This window comes from Schistocerca gregaria, chromosome 8, assembly GCF_023897955.1.
Source record: "Schistocerca gregaria isolate iqSchGreg1 chromosome 8, iqSchGreg1.2, whole genome shotgun sequence".
Taxonomy (NCBI): Eukaryota; Metazoa; Arthropoda; class Insecta; order Orthoptera; family Acrididae; genus Schistocerca; species Schistocerca gregaria.
Genome location: NC_064927.1, coordinates 156,967,180 through 156,984,901, shown reverse-complemented (window position 1 = coordinate 156,984,901; position 17,722 = coordinate 156,967,180). Strand labels below are relative to the sequence as shown.

Below are 17,722 nucleotides of genomic sequence, written 5' to 3'. Positions count from 1 at the left end.
TCACTTACAACTGTTACTTCAAAGGATATGGAAAATTTCCAATGTGGAACATGTCCACCATTGGCATAATACAAAATATTATTGTATCAATCTTTTTTCTGTGCCCCAATGAATCTCCAGTCCCAGAAATGAAGTTTGACACAGCACAGACTGACTGAGCAGTCACATCATGCATATACATTTCAAAAATTATAGCAGTTCACATCTTTAACATTGTGAATCCTACCACTATGAATCCAAGATAAACTGTAATGACCTGTATCAGCACTCTTAGTTTGTAATAACTTTCGCCTTCTCCACGACACCTAATTAATTTTTGCTTCGCTCCACAAAGAATATTACCAAAGTTACAAGAACCAGGTTTAAATTATGATTCTAGGAATATTCTACAACCCCCTACTTTTCACTCAAATTACACTAGATCGCGTGTTCAAATTGGGATTGTTAGAACAAAATTAAGATTAATTACAGCATACAAGAGGCATAAGTGGAACAGGAAGAAACAGTAATAACTGGTACAATGGGACATACCTCTCCAAAGTATTTTACAAAGGCTAGTGGAGTATACATGAAGATGTATTGCTACAGTGGGCTGTGAGTGGAGAATAGATATAACAAACTATTGGTACACAACAGCATAACTTTATTTCAAAATAATATTTGATTGTACATGTAATACATGGAACATGGTATTACAACAACAATGGAAACAAACAAATATCATGACATCTATTACATATAATTATGAAATATTTTACTGATTAAATTAAGATGTTTAATCTGCGAATCAGGCAGTTGTCATGATGTGCCACTTCACATCAAGTTTTGAAATTTATGGACTTCAGAACTCTTCATAGAATGGGTAGTGTATGGCAGCTTTGGTCCTGAAAACAAATATTGCATTTTACATGTTATTCACAACTCCAATTAACCAGTTATTAGTGACTAGGTTGTGTGAGCATTTCCCTTGAACTGTAGAGCACTATGCAGTCCTTAACATGGTTAATGACCAATTTAAAACAAAAATGTTAGTGCAAGCAGCCTTCTACAAAATGAAAGCAATTTAAATATATTAAAAACAAAGATTCCAAGACTTACCAAGCGGGAAAACGCCGGCAGACAGGCACAAGAACAAAACACACAAACACACACACAGAATTACTAGCTTTCGCAACCAATGGTTGCTTCTTCAAGAAGGAGAGGGAAAGATGAAAGGATGTGGGTTTTAAGGGAGAGGGTATAGAGTCATTCCAATCCCGGGAGCGGAAAGACTTCCATTAGGGGTGCGTGCGTGGTGTGTGTGCGCGCGAGTGTACACCTGTCCTTTTTTTCCCCCTAAGGGAAGTCTTTCCGCTCCCGGGATTGGATTGACTCCTTACCCTCTCCCTTAAAACCCACATCCTTTCGTCTTTCCCTCTCCTTCCTGAAGAAGCAACCATCGGTTGCGAAAGCTAGTAATTCTGTGTATGTGTTTGTGTGTTTTGTTTCTTGTGCCTGTCTGCCGGCGTTTTCCCGCTTGGTAAGTCTTGGAATCTTTGTTTTTTAATATATTTTTCCCATGTGGAAGTTTCTTTCTATTTTATTTACAAGCAATTTAAATATTTAGTCATAAAACTCAGTTCACAGGCCTTGTTTAGGTAGGATGGCTTGCATGCCTCAACAATACATACAACCATACCATAGACACAACAACAACAACAGAGCAATAAATGAGAAGAGGCCTGACTAACTTGTGGGTACCTGAAGAGGGACAGTAGCTTCCCAGTACAAACTGATGACATTAATGAATATGATCTTCTGTGTTGGGATTGCCAATTGCTTAAAGCAATGCAAAATTACACTTATTTCCCTAAAGCATGCAGCTCTAATGTATGGATTAATAATGATGAAATACTCCTGAAGTATAGAAGTACTCCATTCAGATTTTCGGGCAGGGACTACTAAAGGGATATTATTTCGGGGAAAGTGTGGGGGTTGAAACTAGTGCTTTACAGATCAGTGTGTGGGCTATTAAGATTCTGTACTGGATAGGCAGGTTGGAAAACCTAAAAAGAAACAGATATAGCCAGATGTAGTGGAAAAATAGTTAAGTGCAGCAGCAGGAAGAAAATGATTTATGGTCAGTTGAGTATGGAGTTCAAGTATAATATCAAATAAAGTTAATGCAAATTAAAAAATTAAGTAAGAAACCAGGAATGTAGCTAAGCTAAAATACAGTGAACACAGTACCCGCAGCCTAGACTAACACAAAGCTAACACCAATCACAAAGTTTATATGTCAACTGGATCAGAGTTGATATAGAGCTTGAGAGAATGTACAATGAAACAGAATAACAGGCTGTACACGCGGACACTCTTTCCATGTTAAGTGACAGTATATTTTCTCTCCGAACTGCAAAACTTATCAATCCTTTGAATGGTTATGGTTTTCTACACGGGCATACAGTTTCCCAGCACTCTAGAAATAGAAACTCGGGGAAAAAGGCACATTTTGCAAATATCTTTGATGTGCACCAACATGTATGCTACGTATTTTCGTATTACGAAATTATACATTGGAATTCCACCAAACACCATGTTACTTTCTGAATCATTGAAATCGAGATTGTGATGCGCTTTTGTAAACCAGTCATGGCTCGCCAGCCGATGACAGCGGATATTCAGAGCATAGGACACGTGATGTAGTCAGCCAACAGCAACATCACTGCTAAGTAGCACAAACACACAAAGAGGGAAAGTTAATAGTTTAAAGTAATATACATAGTATTGTTACAAGAAAAGCAAACCTTTCGCATATAATATTGGTGTGTAAGGTTAATAACTGCAAGAGAAGCTATGCTTTCACAATGTAATGTTGATCTTTTTGTGTGTGTTACACTTTAAGATATATCAAACAAATGTGCCAAAATGTCTTATCTTCCGGGTTCAAAATTCTTCTAAATGGCTCGTCATGAAAAGAGTCGATTATTAAATGAGAGCCAAATGTTCTGTGATTTAAGAAATTCGTGGTACATTCTCGCACATAGTTCAACTTATGTGAAAGGATATTAACTTTGAAAAGTAAGGCTTTTCAAACCACCATTCGCAATGTTTTCCCACGACCTGCTAGAAATAGGTTCATTTCAGCAGTTGCCGGAGAGCACAGATAACAGATGACAGGCGCAGCTACCATAACGTAGGAAGCCCGTATGTACGCACGCGTAAAACATTGAAAGATCACGTTATATGTGATCAGAGGATACTCAAAGAGCATCAGAATTTCATGAACCATACTAAAATGTGCACATTTAAAGTGCATATTTGAAGTGCACATTCGTATGTCCAGATTCCCAATGAAGTAGACCTCGACCTGATATTAAGCTTTTCAGAGTGGTTCACGGGATGTAAATTTTCTTGGAGCACCAATACTGTATTATATCATGTTTGGTTCTTTATTATGGCATAATGCCATACGTGCTAGAAGATGAAAACGTGCACTTGAAATGCAGCAAACAGCTGAAACTAGCCAGTACTGTGGAATTACACATTTTGTTTCAAATACATTGACTGCCTCTTCAGAAAAGGTTAGGCAATTAATGCTTGACTGTCATAAAGGAGGAAATATAATAAAATCTGAAACTAATAACATATTTTAACCTTCCGTAATTGTGTCAATGTATTTCAATTCACTTGATAGCTCCCAGCCACAGATATCCTTTTTGTTTTCATTTGACTTGAGAGTGAACAAAGGGGAAACAGCAAAATCACTAAATGTAAACACAGGTCACATGGAGACTACCCACTGTAACTCAGACTGCTCTGCGCATCAGCCCCGGATCTACAATATTTGCTAACTGAGTCAATACCAAAAAGTCTGAAAAAATAGAACGTATGTGTTTGAGGAAATGTAAGACATGTTACTTGGTCTTAAGTGTGCCAAAATGCAGTGCCACACCTCTTCATACAGCATTCATCTATCATATGTCACAGCATTTCGCTCTGTGGTATTAGAAGTGCGTGTATTTTGTAATGGATGCCATCAAACTATATTCAGGAGAGTGGAAATTGAAATGTTCTGTGGTGCCTCTCCTGCTGCCAGTCAGCCGGTATGACAGCCTGCCCCTCTTTTAAAAAAAAATTACAATTAAGAGCGAATGGGATTATTTGTAATCAGGAGAACAAGAACTCTTCAGAAGATTTGCACTCTTTATTGCCTATTAGCTAATAACTTGTTTTGTATGACATAAAATTAAATATAGCATACATAAAACTAAGAGAGACAAGAGACAAGCCAGAAAGTACACATTTCTTCAATCCTTAGCTCCTAACTTTTTTTTTCTCTCTAATCTTGCTACAGCTTCCTACATGGTGTGCTTTCCTTTCTGAGAAACAATCTATTACCTCATTAAAGTTCGTCAAACATTTTGCTACATGAAAAATAAAAATGTCTAAAAAAATCTGTTAATACAAATAATACCCAAGACTGGTGTGGTTTGTTGATCTGATTATGTCTGTTTTGTCACTGTCTGCTAGATAAAACAAAATAGGCCTTTCTTAATATTGCAGCAATTTTGCAACACACCAAATAAACAAACTGTTTTGACACAAATGGTCATTTTTACGACACAACAGAATATAATTCACGAAATGGCAATATCAAATACCTATTAGGCCTATACAAGCAGAAAGCTTTATGTTAGGAAATAGTTCCACATTTCAGTCATTCGCACCAGTTTCTGAACCATGGGATCGAGAGTAGTATTACGAAATTTTTATATAAATTTGGAATCATCTTATTATTCCATAATTTGTGTGATTTCCCCATTTCTTCTCCTTCCTCGTTCTAACAAACAATCTTATCATCACCAATTCTGTAGCTATTCCTGCCATTGTCAAAATTTGTTCACCAATTAACTTCACTAACTCTGCTGGAATCACAGGTTTAGCTATCCCACGATTATTCTCTAGTTAGGCATTGTTACATGTTCATACAACACGTTTTCCGCATTACTTCCAGAATAGAACTTAATTGACTGGTAGTTGGAAACTGTACAACGGGTTCTTACTAATGTAGCAATCTGGCCAAAAATTTTCTGTCAAAATTTCATTACACCGAGAAAACAATATGTAATCTTTCTCACCTGTTGGTCATTTATTTCCATTCTGGTAGTCTGAATCTAACGATTTTGCTAGTAATTAGAACAATGCTGATCATTCGACAACCCAATCAACCAACCACATAATCAGACAGTGATTGGCATTCATCCATTCGGCTTTACTCTGCTCAGCTCATATAGCCCAGTCCCCTTCTGTCTAGACATCACATACACTATGCATGCATTCAAAAATCAACTTATGATTCCTTCAGGTATCAACTTAAAATGTGTTCAAAAATGTTGAAAAACCAACATGGAGTTGCTTCAAAATCATATAAATAATAGATTTGTGAAACAAGATTTTTTTCCTCAAGAATATGAATTTGGCGCCTCCTTTTCCCGGTAGCATCTAGCTGCTTGCTGTGACTGCTTGCACAGCCAACAGCCACATTCCTGTAGCTACAAGCGGGAGAATCTACTACTCAAATGCAACTCAGCTACGCACGCGCATGAGCGCACTCTTAACTGCTAAAACGAATCTATTGTAAATAGTTGTGACTTCATGCTCACTGGAGACAATTTGTTGTTATGAAGCATTGCACAGACTTCCTAAAGCCTTTGACACATTTTGCTGCTGTCAGATGCTTGCATGATCGCTGTGTGTCGTTGTTGTATATGGTGCATTTCCTTTGCAATTTAAGTTATTTTCATTTCATTCTGCAGTAGTATTCTTTGTTAGGTTAATACCCTTCGTTAGAGTTTTGGTTCTTACCAGTCAAAATTACAAAAATTTAGCACAACACTAAAAACAATGAAAAATTCTCAGAATTCTAAAAAATTCCTGGGTTTTTCCTAGTTTTCTCATGGATGGAAAAATTCCTGGGTTTTTCCCATATCTCCCAGTTGTCCCAGGTCATATACACCCTGAATAAATGATTCAGGTAGTTCAGTGAGGCAAAAGTTAATTTGGGGGGGGGGGGGGGGGGGGGGGGGGACAGGAATCTGAAAGTACGAAAAAAAAGGGAAGATATATTAGAAAATGGATTGGGGGAGAGGAATGAAAATGGAGGTTACCTGGTAGATATTATTAAGAGCACAATTTAGTCATTGTTAAAGCTTTGTTTCAGAATCAAGACAAAATTGTTATGTGGAAGAAACTTGTGAGCAAAGTTAAACCGGAAGAAATAAAAATTTCTCCAGTTTGCTGACCATGCTGGAATAAATGATGTTCTGAGAAGAGATAATAAGACAAATGAAGAGTACAAGAAAAGAAAGTTCTTTGTCCACTTTTTTTTCAGAAATGAGTTGTGTATCCTATAAGATGTAGGACCTGTGTTGTTTAATATTGTTAATTGACATCGGTTTGGAAACCTGTATGTACAGCAACATGCACGCTGTATATTTTTCACATTACAATACGCTGCATATTTTCGTATAACAAAAGTATATTTGAATTCCACCAAACACCAAGTACGTTAGTTTCTGAAGCACTGAAATCAAAATTGTGATGCGCTTTTGCAAGCCTATCATAGCTCATGTCACATGAACTCGCCAGCCGATGAAGATAGCAGATATTCAGAGAACAGAATTCATGATTTAGTCAGCAATAGCAACACCACTGTTAAGTAGCGTGAACATACAAATAGCAACAAGTTAATGGTTTAAATTAATATACATAGTATAGCTATAAGAAAATCTAAGCTTTCACATGCAACATTGGTCTTATTTTGCGCGTGATCCATTTTAAGATACATCTGACAAATGTTGCCAGTAAAATGGAGATGTGAACAACTGGGCTTCTGAACTCCATATACTAACAATAGTCAATAATGTTTAAAATAAACAGACTGCCAAAAATCTGGAAATAAAATACAATCAAAAAACTGAAACTACAAACATATTTTAGTCTTCTATAATTATGCGAATGTATTTCAATTCACTTGACAGTCCCCAACCACACAAATCCGTTTTGTTTTCATTTGATGTAATAACTTTAAACGAAGGAGAAACAGCAAAATCACAACAGGTAAACACAGGTCACATGGAGACTACCCCACACGAATCTGGCAGCTTGGGTGCACTATAAATTTTTTTTTTTTCCGGTAGGATCTGGCTACTTGTTGCTACTGCTGATACGGCTAACAGCTGTACTGTAATTAGACAGGAGCAGGAGGAGAAGGTAATGCTCATACGCAACTCAACTGCTTATGTGTATCAGCCAGCCCCCTGGCAACTGCTGAAATGAACCTAAAGTAAACTGTTGTGACAGCATGCTCATCGGAAGCTTTTGTTTTTCTTATGAACTGTTGCATACTCTCCGTACTACAGCCTTTTACACATTTTGCTGTTGGCAGACACTTGGGTGCGCACTGTGTTTTGTTGTTGTAAATGGCGCATTTCCTATGCTAAGTAGGTTTTATTTTGCTTTCTTCCCTTGTTTATGTTTTATTGCTGCAGTATTATTCTGCAGTAGCGGGCTAAAGTAAAATTCTTTGTTATCAGTTCTTGGCTGTCAAATCTATAAAAATTTAACTGAAAACCAAAACAATGAAAAATTCCTGAATTCTAAAAAAATTCCCAGGGTTTTACCTTGTTCTGACTTACCTCTCTGCAATCACATCAATGATATATCGCAGCTTAATTCATGGGCAAATGCCCACAAGCCAACACTTCTTGAACCATACAATTCAATAAACGTACACACCAAGAATGAGAAAGCCAACGTTCTCTACCAGTAACATATAGAAAAGCATATAATAAGGAGTCACTCTTACTCAGAAGTACTCTAGGATGCTTCTCACACTGCTCACACGTTCAAAAAGAATTGTTTACAAAGTGTACTTAAAAATATCTTGAAAAACGAATTCACTTTAAAAGTATTCCATTAATAACTTCACTCACACAGGAGGCCACGTACACTTACCCCTACTTATACTTTACATTTTATTCCAATGAACTTAAAATCACTATCAACACTAGATCGCGTGTTAGGGAAAAGTAAGTAAACTGTATTCTTTAAAAAGTAATTACCACACTGTGAGACAGGACAGTCAGTGCCTTCATGGAAAAATGTTTTTGTTTCTCTACAAAACCATGATTGCTCCATCACACACCTCTTCGCCCAAAGCAAATCAACAGCCATCAATGTCTTTCTTAAGACACGACACCTAATTAATTTTTGCTTCGCTCCACAAAGAATATTACCAAAGTTACAAGAACCAGGTTTAAATTATGATTCTAGGAATATTCTACAACCCCCTACTTTTCACTCAAATTGGGATTGTTAGAACAAAATTAAGATTAATTACAGCATACAAGAGGCATAAGTGGAACAGGAAGAAACAGTAATAACTGGTACAATGGGACATACCTCTCCAAAGTATTTTACAAAGGCTAGTGGAGTATACATGAAGATGTATTGCTACAGTGGGCTGTGAGTGGAGAATAGATATAACAAACTATTGGTACACAACAGCATAACTTTATTTCAAAATAATATTTGATTGTACATGTAATACATGGAACATGGTATTACAACAACAATGGAAACAAACAAATATCATGACATCTATTACATATAATTATGAAATATTTTACTGATTAAATTAAGATGTTTAATCTGCGAATCAGGCAGTTGTCATGATGTGCCACTTCACATCAAGTTTTGAAATTTATGGACTTCAGAACTCTTCATAGAATGGGTAGTGTATGGCAGCTTTGGTCCTGAAAACAAATATTGCATTTTACATGTTATTCACAACTCCAATTAACCAGTTATTAGTGACTAGGTTGTGTGAGCATTTCCCTTGAACTGTAGAGCACTATGCAGTCCTTAACATGGTTAATGACCAATTTAAAACAAAAATGTTAGTGCAAGCAGCCTTCTACAAAATGAAAGCAATTTAAATATATTAAAAACAAAGATTCCAAGACTTACCAAGCGGGAAAACGCCGGCAGACAGGCACAAGAACAAAACACACAAACACACACACAGAATTACTAGCTTTCGCAACCAATGGTTGCTTCTTCAAGAAGGAGAGGGAAAGATGAAAGGATGTGGGTTTTAAGGGAGAGGGTATAGAGTCATTCCAATCCCGGGAGCGGAAAGACTTCCATTAGGGGTGCGTGCGTGTGTGTGCGCGCGAGTCGCGAACACACGCACGCACCCCTAATGGAAGTCTTTCCGCTCCCGGGATTGGATTGACTCCTATACCCTCTCCCTTAAAACCCACATCCTTTCGTCTTTCCCTCTCCTTCCTGAAGAAGCAACCATCGGTTGCGAAAGCTAGTAATTCTGTGTATGTGTTTGTGTGTTTTGTTCTTGTGCCTGTCTGCCGGCGTTTTCCCGCTTGGTAAGTCTTGGAATCTTTGTTTTTTAATATATTTTTCCCATGTGGAAGTTTCTTTCTATTTTATTTACAAGCAATTTAAATATTTAGTCATAAAACTCAGTTCACAGGCCTTGTTTAGGTAGGATGGCTTGCATGCCTCAACAATACATACAACCATACCATAGACACAACAACAACAACAGAGCAATAAATGAGAAGAGGCCTGACTAACTTGTGGGTACCTGAAGAGGGACAGTAGCTTCCCAGTACAAACTGATGACATTAATGAATATGATCTTCTGTGTTGGGATTGCCAATTGCTTAAAGCAATGCAAAATTACACTTATTTCCCTAAAGCATGCAGCTCTAATGTATGGATTAATAATGATGAAATACTCCTGAAGTATAGAAGTACTCCATTCAGATTTTCGGGCAGGGACTACTAAAGAGGATATTATTTCGGGGGAAAGTGTGGGGGTTGAAACTAGTGCTTTACAGATCAGTGTGTGGGCTATTAAGATTCTGTACTGGATAGGCAGGTTGGAAAACCTAAAAAGAAACAGATATAGCCAGATGTAGTGGAAAAATAGTTAAGTGCAGCAGCAGGAAGAAAATGATTTATGGTCAGTTGAGTATGGAGTTCAAGTATAATATCAAATAAAGTTAATGCAAATTAAAAAATTAAGTAAGAAACCAGGAATGTAGCTAAGCTAAAATACAGTGAACACAGTACCGCAGCCTAGACTAACACAAAGCTAACACCAATCACAAAGTTTATATGTCAACTGGATCAGAGTTGATATAGAGCTTGAGAGAATGTACAATGAAACAGAATAACAGGCTGTACACGCGGACACTCTTTCCATGTTAAGTGACAGTATATTTTCTCTCCGAACTGCAAAACTTATCAATCCTTTGAATGGTTATGGTTTTCTACACGGGCATACAGTTTCCCAGCACTCTAGAAATAGAAACTCGGGGAAAAAGGCACATTTTGCAAATATCTTTGATGTGCACCAACATGTATGCTACGTATTTTCGTATTACGAAATTATACATTGGAATTCCACCAAACACCATGTTACTTTCTGAATCATTGAAATCGAGATTGTGATGCACTTTTGTAAACCAGTCATGGCTCGCCAGCCGATGACAGCGGATATTCAGAGCATAGGACACGTGATGTAGTCAGCCAACAGCAACATCACTGCTAAGTAGCACAAACACACAAAGAGGGAAAGTTAATAGTTTAAAGTAATATACATAGTATTGTTACAAGAAAAGCAAAGCTTTCGCATATAATATTGGTGTGTAAGGTTAATAACTGCAAGAGAAGCTATGCTTTCACAATGTAATGTTGATCTTTTTGTGTGTGTTACACTTTAAGATATATCAAACAAATGTGCCAAAATGTCTTATCTTCCGGGTTCAAAATTCTTCTAAATGGCTCGTCATGAAAAGAGTCGATTATTAAATGAGAGCCAAATGTTCTGTGATTTAAGAAATTCGTGGTACATTCTCGCACATAGTTCAACTTATGTGAAAGGATATTAACTTTGAAAAGTAAGGCTTTTCAAACCACCATTCGCAATGTTTTCCCACGACCTGCTAGAAATAGGTTCATTTCAGCAGTTGCCGGAGAGCACAGATAACAGATGACAGGCGCAGCTACCATAACGTAGGAAGCCCGTATGTACGCACGCGTAAAACATTGAAAGATCACGTTATATGTGATCAGAGGATACTCAAAGAGCATCAGAATTTCATGAACCATACTAAAATGTGCACATTTAAAGTGCATATTTGAAGTGCACATTCGTATGTCCAGATTCCCAATGAAGTAGACCTCGACCTGATATTAAGCTTTTCAGAGTGGTTCACGGGATGTAAATTTTCTTGGAGCACCAATACTGTATTATATCATGTTTGGTTCTTTATTATGGCATAATGCCATACGTGCTAGAAGATGAAAACGTGCACTTGAAATGCAGCAAACAGCTGAAACTAGCCAGTACTGTGGAATTACACATTTTGTTTCAAATACATTGACTGCCTCTTCAGAAAAGGTTAGGCAATTAATGCTTGACTGTCATAAAGGAGGAAATATAATAAAATCTGAAACTAATAACATATTTTAACCTTCCGTAATTGTGTCAATGTATTTCAATTCACTTGATAGCTCCCAGCCACAGATATCCTTTTTGTTTTCATTTGACTTGAGAGTGAACAAAGGGGAAACAGCAAAATCACTAAATGTAAACACAGGTCACATGGAGACTACCCACTGTAACTCAGACTGCTCTGCGCATCAGCCCCGGATCTACAATATTTGCTAACTGAGTCAATACCAAAAAGTCTGAAAAAATAGAACGTATGTGTTTGAGGAAATGTAAGACATGTTACTTGGTCTTAAGTGTGCCAAAATGCAGTGCCACACCTCTTCATACAGCATTCATCTATCATATGTCACAGCATTTCGCTCTGTGGTATTAGAAGTGCGTGTATTTTGTAATGGATGCCATCAAACTATATTCAGGAGAGTGGAAATTGAAATGTTCTGTGGTGCCTCTCCTGCTGCCAGTCAGCCGGTATGACAGCCTGCCCCTCTTTTAAAAAAAAATTACAATTAAGAGCGAATGGGATTATTTGTAATCAGGAGAACAAGAACTCTTCAGAAGATTTGCACTCTTTATTGCCTATTAGCTAATAACTTGTTTTGTATGACATAAAATTAAATATAGCATACATAAAACTAAGAGAGACAAGAGACAAGCCAGAAAGTACACATTTCTTCAATCCTTAGCTCCTAACTTTTTTTTTCTCTCTAATCTTGCTACAGCTTCCTACATGGTGTGCTTTCCTTTCTGAGAAACAATCTATTACCTCATTAAAGTTCGTCAAACATTTTGCTACATGAAAAATAAAAATGTCTAAAAAAATCTGTTAATACAAATAATACCCAAGACTGGTGTGGTTTGTTGATCTGATTATGTCTGTTTTGTCACTGTCTGCTAGATAAAACAAAATAGGCCTTTCTTAATATTGCAGCAATTTTGCAACACACCAAATAAACAAACTGTTTTGACACAAATGGTCATTTTTACGACACAACAGAATATAATTCACGAAATGGCAATATCAAATACCTATTAGGCCTATACAAGCAGAAAGCTTTATGTTAGGAAATAGTTCCACATTTCAGTCATTCGCACCAGTTTCTGAACCATGGGATCGAGAGTAGTATTACGAAATTTTTATATAAATTTGGAATCATCTTATTATTCCATAATTTGTGTGATTTCCCCATTTCTTCTCCTTCCTCGTTCTAACAAACAATCTTATCATCACCAATTCTGTAGCTATTCCTGCCATTGTCAAAATTTGTTCACCAATTAACTTCACTAACTCTGCTGGAATCACAGGTTTAGCTATCCCACGATTATTCTCTAGTTAGGCATTGTTACATGTTCATACAACACGTTTTCCGCATTACTTCCAGAATAGAACTTAATTGACTGGTAGTTGGAAACTGTACAACGGGTTCTTACTAATGTAGCAATCTGGCCAAAAATTTTCTGTCAAAATTTCATTACACCGAGAAAACAATATGTAATCTTTCTCACCTGTTGGTCATTTATTTCCATTCTGGTAGTCTGAATCTAACGATTTTGCTAGTAATTAGAACAATGCTGATCATTCGACAACCCAATCAACCAACCACATAATCAGACAGTGATTGGCATTCATCCATTCGGCTTTACTCTGCTCAGCTCATATAGCCCAGTCCCCTTCTGTCTAGACATCACATACACTATGCATGCATTCAAAAATCAACTTATGATTCCTTCAGGTATCAACTTAAAATGTGTTCAAAAATGTTGAAAAACCAACATGGAGTTGCTTCAAAATCATATAAATAATAGATTTGTGAAACAAGATTTTTTTCCTCACGAATATGAATTTGGCGCCTCCTTTTCCCGGTAGCATCTAGCTGCTTGCTGTGACTGCTTGCACAGCCAACAGCCACATTCCTGTAGCTACAAGCGGGAGAATCTACTACTCAAATGCAACTCAGCTACGCACGCGCATGAGCGCACTCTTAACTGCTAAAACGAATCTATTGTAAATAGTTGTGACTTCATGCTCACTGGAGACAATTTGTTGTTATGAAGCATTGCACAGACTTCCTAAAGCCTTTGACACATTTTGCTGCTGTCAGATGCTTGCATGATCGCTGTGTGTCGTTGTTGTATATGGTGCATTTCCTTTGCAATTTAAGTTATTTTCATTTCATTCTGCAGTAGTATTCTTTGTTAGGTTAATACCCTTCGTTAGAGTTTTGGTTCTTACCAGTCAAAATTACAAAAATTTAGCACAACACTAAAAACAATGAAAAATTCTCAGAATTCTAAAAAATTCCTGGGTTTTTCCTAGTTTTCTCATGGATGGAAAAATTCCTGGGTTTTTCCCATATCTCCCAGTTGTCCCAGGTCATATACACCCTGAATAAATGATTCAGGTAGTTCAGTGAGGCAAAAGTTAATTTGGGGGGGGGGGGGGGGGGGGGGGGACAGGAATCTGAAAGTACGAAAAAAAAGGGAAGATATATTAGAAAATGGATTGGGGGAGAGGAATGAAAATGGAGGTTACCTGGTAGATATTATTAAGAGCACAATTTAGTCATTGTTAAAGCTTTGTTTCAGAATCAAGACAAAATTGTTATGTGGAAGAAACTTGTGAGCAAAGTTAAACCGGAAGAAATAAAAATTTCTCCAGTTTGCTGACCATGCTGGAATAAATGATGTTCTGAGAAGAGATAATAAGACAAATGAAGAGTACAAGAAAAGAAAGTTCTTTGTCCACTTTTTTTTCAGAAATGAGTTGTGTATCCTATAAGATGTAGGACCTGTGTTGTTTAATATTGTTAATTGACATCGGTTTGGAAACCTGTATGTACAGCAACATGCACGCTGTATATTTTTCACATTACAATACGCTGCATATTTTCGTATAACAAAAGTATATTTGAATTCCACCAAACACCAAGTACGTTAGTTTCTGAAGCACTGAAATCAAAATTGTGATGCGCTTTTGTAAGCCTATCATAGCTCATGTCACATGAACTCGCCAGCCGATGAAGATAGCAGATATTCAGAGAACAGAATTCATGATTTAGTCAGCAATAGCAACACCACTGTTAAGTAGCGTGAACATACAAATAGCAACAAGTTAATGGTTTAAATTAATATACATAGTATAGCTATAAGAAAATCTAAGCTTTCACATGCAACATTGGTCTTATTTTGCGCGTGATCCATTTTAAGATACATCTGACAAATGTTGCCAGTAAAATGGAGATGTGAACAACTGGGCTTCTGAACTCCATATACTAACAATAGTCAATAATGTTTAAAATAAACAGACTGCCAAAAATCTGGAAATAAAATACAATCAAAAAACTGAAACTACAAACATATTTTAGTCTTCTATAATTATGCGAATGTATTTCAATTCACTTGACAGTCCCCAACCACACAAATCCGTTTTGTTTTCATTTGATGTAATAACTTTAAACGAAGGAGAAACAGCAAAATCACAACAGGTAAACACAGGTCACATGGAGACTACCCCACACGAATCTGGCAGCTTGGGTGCACTATAAATTTTTTTTTTTCCGGTAGGATCTGGCTACTTGTTGCTACTGCTGATACGGCTAACAGCTGTACTGTAATTAGACAGGAGCAGGAGGAGAAGGTAATGCTCATACGCAACTCAACTGCTTATGTGTATCAGCCAGCCCCCTGGCAACTGCTGAAATGAACCTAAAGTAAACTGTTGTGACAGCATGCTCATCGGAAGCTTTTGTTTTTCTTATGAACTGTTGCATACTCTCCGTACTACAGCCTTTTACACATTTTGCTGTTGGCAGACACTTGGGTGCGCACTGTGTTTTGTTGTTGTAAATGGCGCATTTCCTATGCTAAGTAGGTTTTATTTTGCTTTCTTCCCTTGTTTATGTTTTATTGCTGCAGTATTATTCTGCAGTAGCGGGCTAAAGTAAAATTCTTTGTTATCAGTTCTTGGCTGTCAAATCTATAAAAATTTAACTGAAAACCAAAACAATGAAAAATTCCTGAATTCTAAAAAAATTCCCAGGGTTTTACCTTGTTCTGACTTACCTCTCTGCAATCACATCAATGATATATCGCAGCTTAATTCATGGGCAAATGCCCACAAGCCAACACTTCTTGAACCATACAATTCAATAAACGTACACACCAAGAATGAGAAAGCCAACGTTCTCTACCAGTAACATATAGAAAAGCATATAATAAGGAGTCACTCTTACTCAGAAGTACTCTAGGATGCTTCTCACACTGCTCACACGTTCAAAAAGAATTGTTTACAAAGTGTACTTAAAAATATCTTGAAAAACGAATTCACTTTAAAAGTATTCCATTAATAACTTCACTCACACAGGAGGCCACGTACACTTACCCCTACTTATACTTTACATTTTATTCCAATGAACTTAAAATCACTATCAAATGAAAATGGGATATAAGGGAAAAGTAAGTAAACTGTATTCTTTAAAAAGTAATTACCACACTGTGAGACAGGACAGTCAGTGCCTTCATGGAAAAATGTTTTTGTTTCTCTACAAAACCATGATTGCTCCATCACACACCTCTTCGCCCAAAGCAAATCAACAGCCATCAATGTCTTTCTTAAGACACGACACCTAATTAATTTTTGCTTCGCTCCACAAAGAATATTACCAAAGTTACAAGAACCAGGTTTAAATTATGATTCTAGGAATATTCTACAACCCCCTACTTTTCACTCAAATTGGGATTGTTAGAACAAAATTAAGATTAATTACAGCATACAAGAGGCATAAGTGGAACAGGAAGAAACAGTAATAACTGGTACAATGGGACATACCTCTCCAAAGTATTTTACAAAGGCTAGTGGAGTATACATGAAGATGTATTGCTACAGTGGGCTGTGAGTGGAGAATAGATATAACAAACTATTGGTACACAACAGCATAACTTTATTTCAAAATAATATTTGATTGTACATGTAATACATGGAACATGGTATTACAACAACAATGGAAACAAACAAATATCATGACATCTATTACATATAATTATGAAATATTTTACTGATTAAATTAAGATGTTTAATCTGCGAATCAGGCAGTTGTCATGATGTGCCACTTCACATCAAGTTTTGAAATTTATGGACTTCAGAACTCTTCATAGAATGGGTAGTGTATGGCAGCTTTGGTCCTGAAAACAAATATTGCATTTTACATGTTATTCACAACTCCAATTAACCAGTTATTAGTGACTAGGTTGTGTGAGCATTTCCCTTGAACTGTAGAGCACTATGCAGTCCTTAACATGGTTAATGACCAATTTAAAACAAAAATGTTAGTGCAAGCAGCCTTCTACAAAATGAAAGCAATTTAAATATATTAAAAACAAAGATTCCAAGACTTACCAAGCGGGAAAACGCCGGCAGACAGGCACAAGAACAAAACACACAAACACACACACAGAATTACTAGCTTTCGCAACCAATGGTTGCTTCTTCAAGAAGGAGAGGGAAAGATGAAAGGATGTGGGTTTTAAGGGAGAGGGTATAGAGTCATTCCAATCCCGGGAGCGGAAAGACTTCCATTAGGGGTGCGTGCGTGTGTGTGCGCGCGAGTGTACACCTGTCCTTTTTTTCCCCCTAAGGGAAGTCTTTCCGCTCCCGGGATTGGATTGACTCCTTACCCTCTCCCTTAAAACCCACATCCTTTCGTCTTTCCCTCTCCTTCCTGAAGAAGCAACCATCGGTTGCGAAAGCTAGTAATTCTGTGTATGTGTTTGTGTGTTTTGTTCTTGTGCCTGTCTGCCGGCGTTTTCCCGCTTGGTAAGTCTTGGAATCTTTGTTTTTTAATATATTTTTCCCATGTGGAAGTTTCTTTCTATTTTATTTACAAGCAATTTAAATATTTAGTCATAAAACTCAGTTCACAGGCCTTGTTTAGGTAGGATGGCTTGCATGCCTCAACAATACATACAACCATACCATAGACACAACAACAACAACAGAGCAATAAATGAGAAGAGGCCTGACTAACTTGTGGGTACCTGAAGAGGGACAGTAGCTTCCCAGTACAAACTGATGACATTAATGAATATGATCTTCTGTGTTGGGATTGCCAATTGCTTAAAGCAATGCAAAATTACACTTATTTCCCTAAAGCATGCAGCTCTAATGTATGGATTAATAATGATGAAATACTCCTGAAGTAT

At 37.0% G+C, this 17,722-nt stretch overlaps 1 protein-coding gene across 3 annotated transcripts in view; it reads right to left on the bottom strand.

Annotated features, from left to right (window-relative positions):
- Positions 1-620: 620 nt before the first annotated feature.
- Positions 621-17,722, bottom strand: part of LOC126283960 (aldo-keto reductase family 1 member B1-like) — a 43,844-nt gene continuing 26,742 nt past the window's right edge. Inside the window, exon 7 of one of the 3 annotated variants that reach the window (XM_049982402.1) lies at positions 621-884. In XM_049982402.1, the coding sequence (XP_049838359.1) occupies positions 842-884 (43 nt within the window). In that variant the 3' untranslated portion in view covers positions 621-841. Of the gene's footprint in view, positions 885-8,534; positions 8,799-16,441; positions 16,706-17,722 lie in introns of those variants that run through there. The other 2 variants (XM_049982400.1, XM_049982403.1) reach the window with 2 other exon arrangements.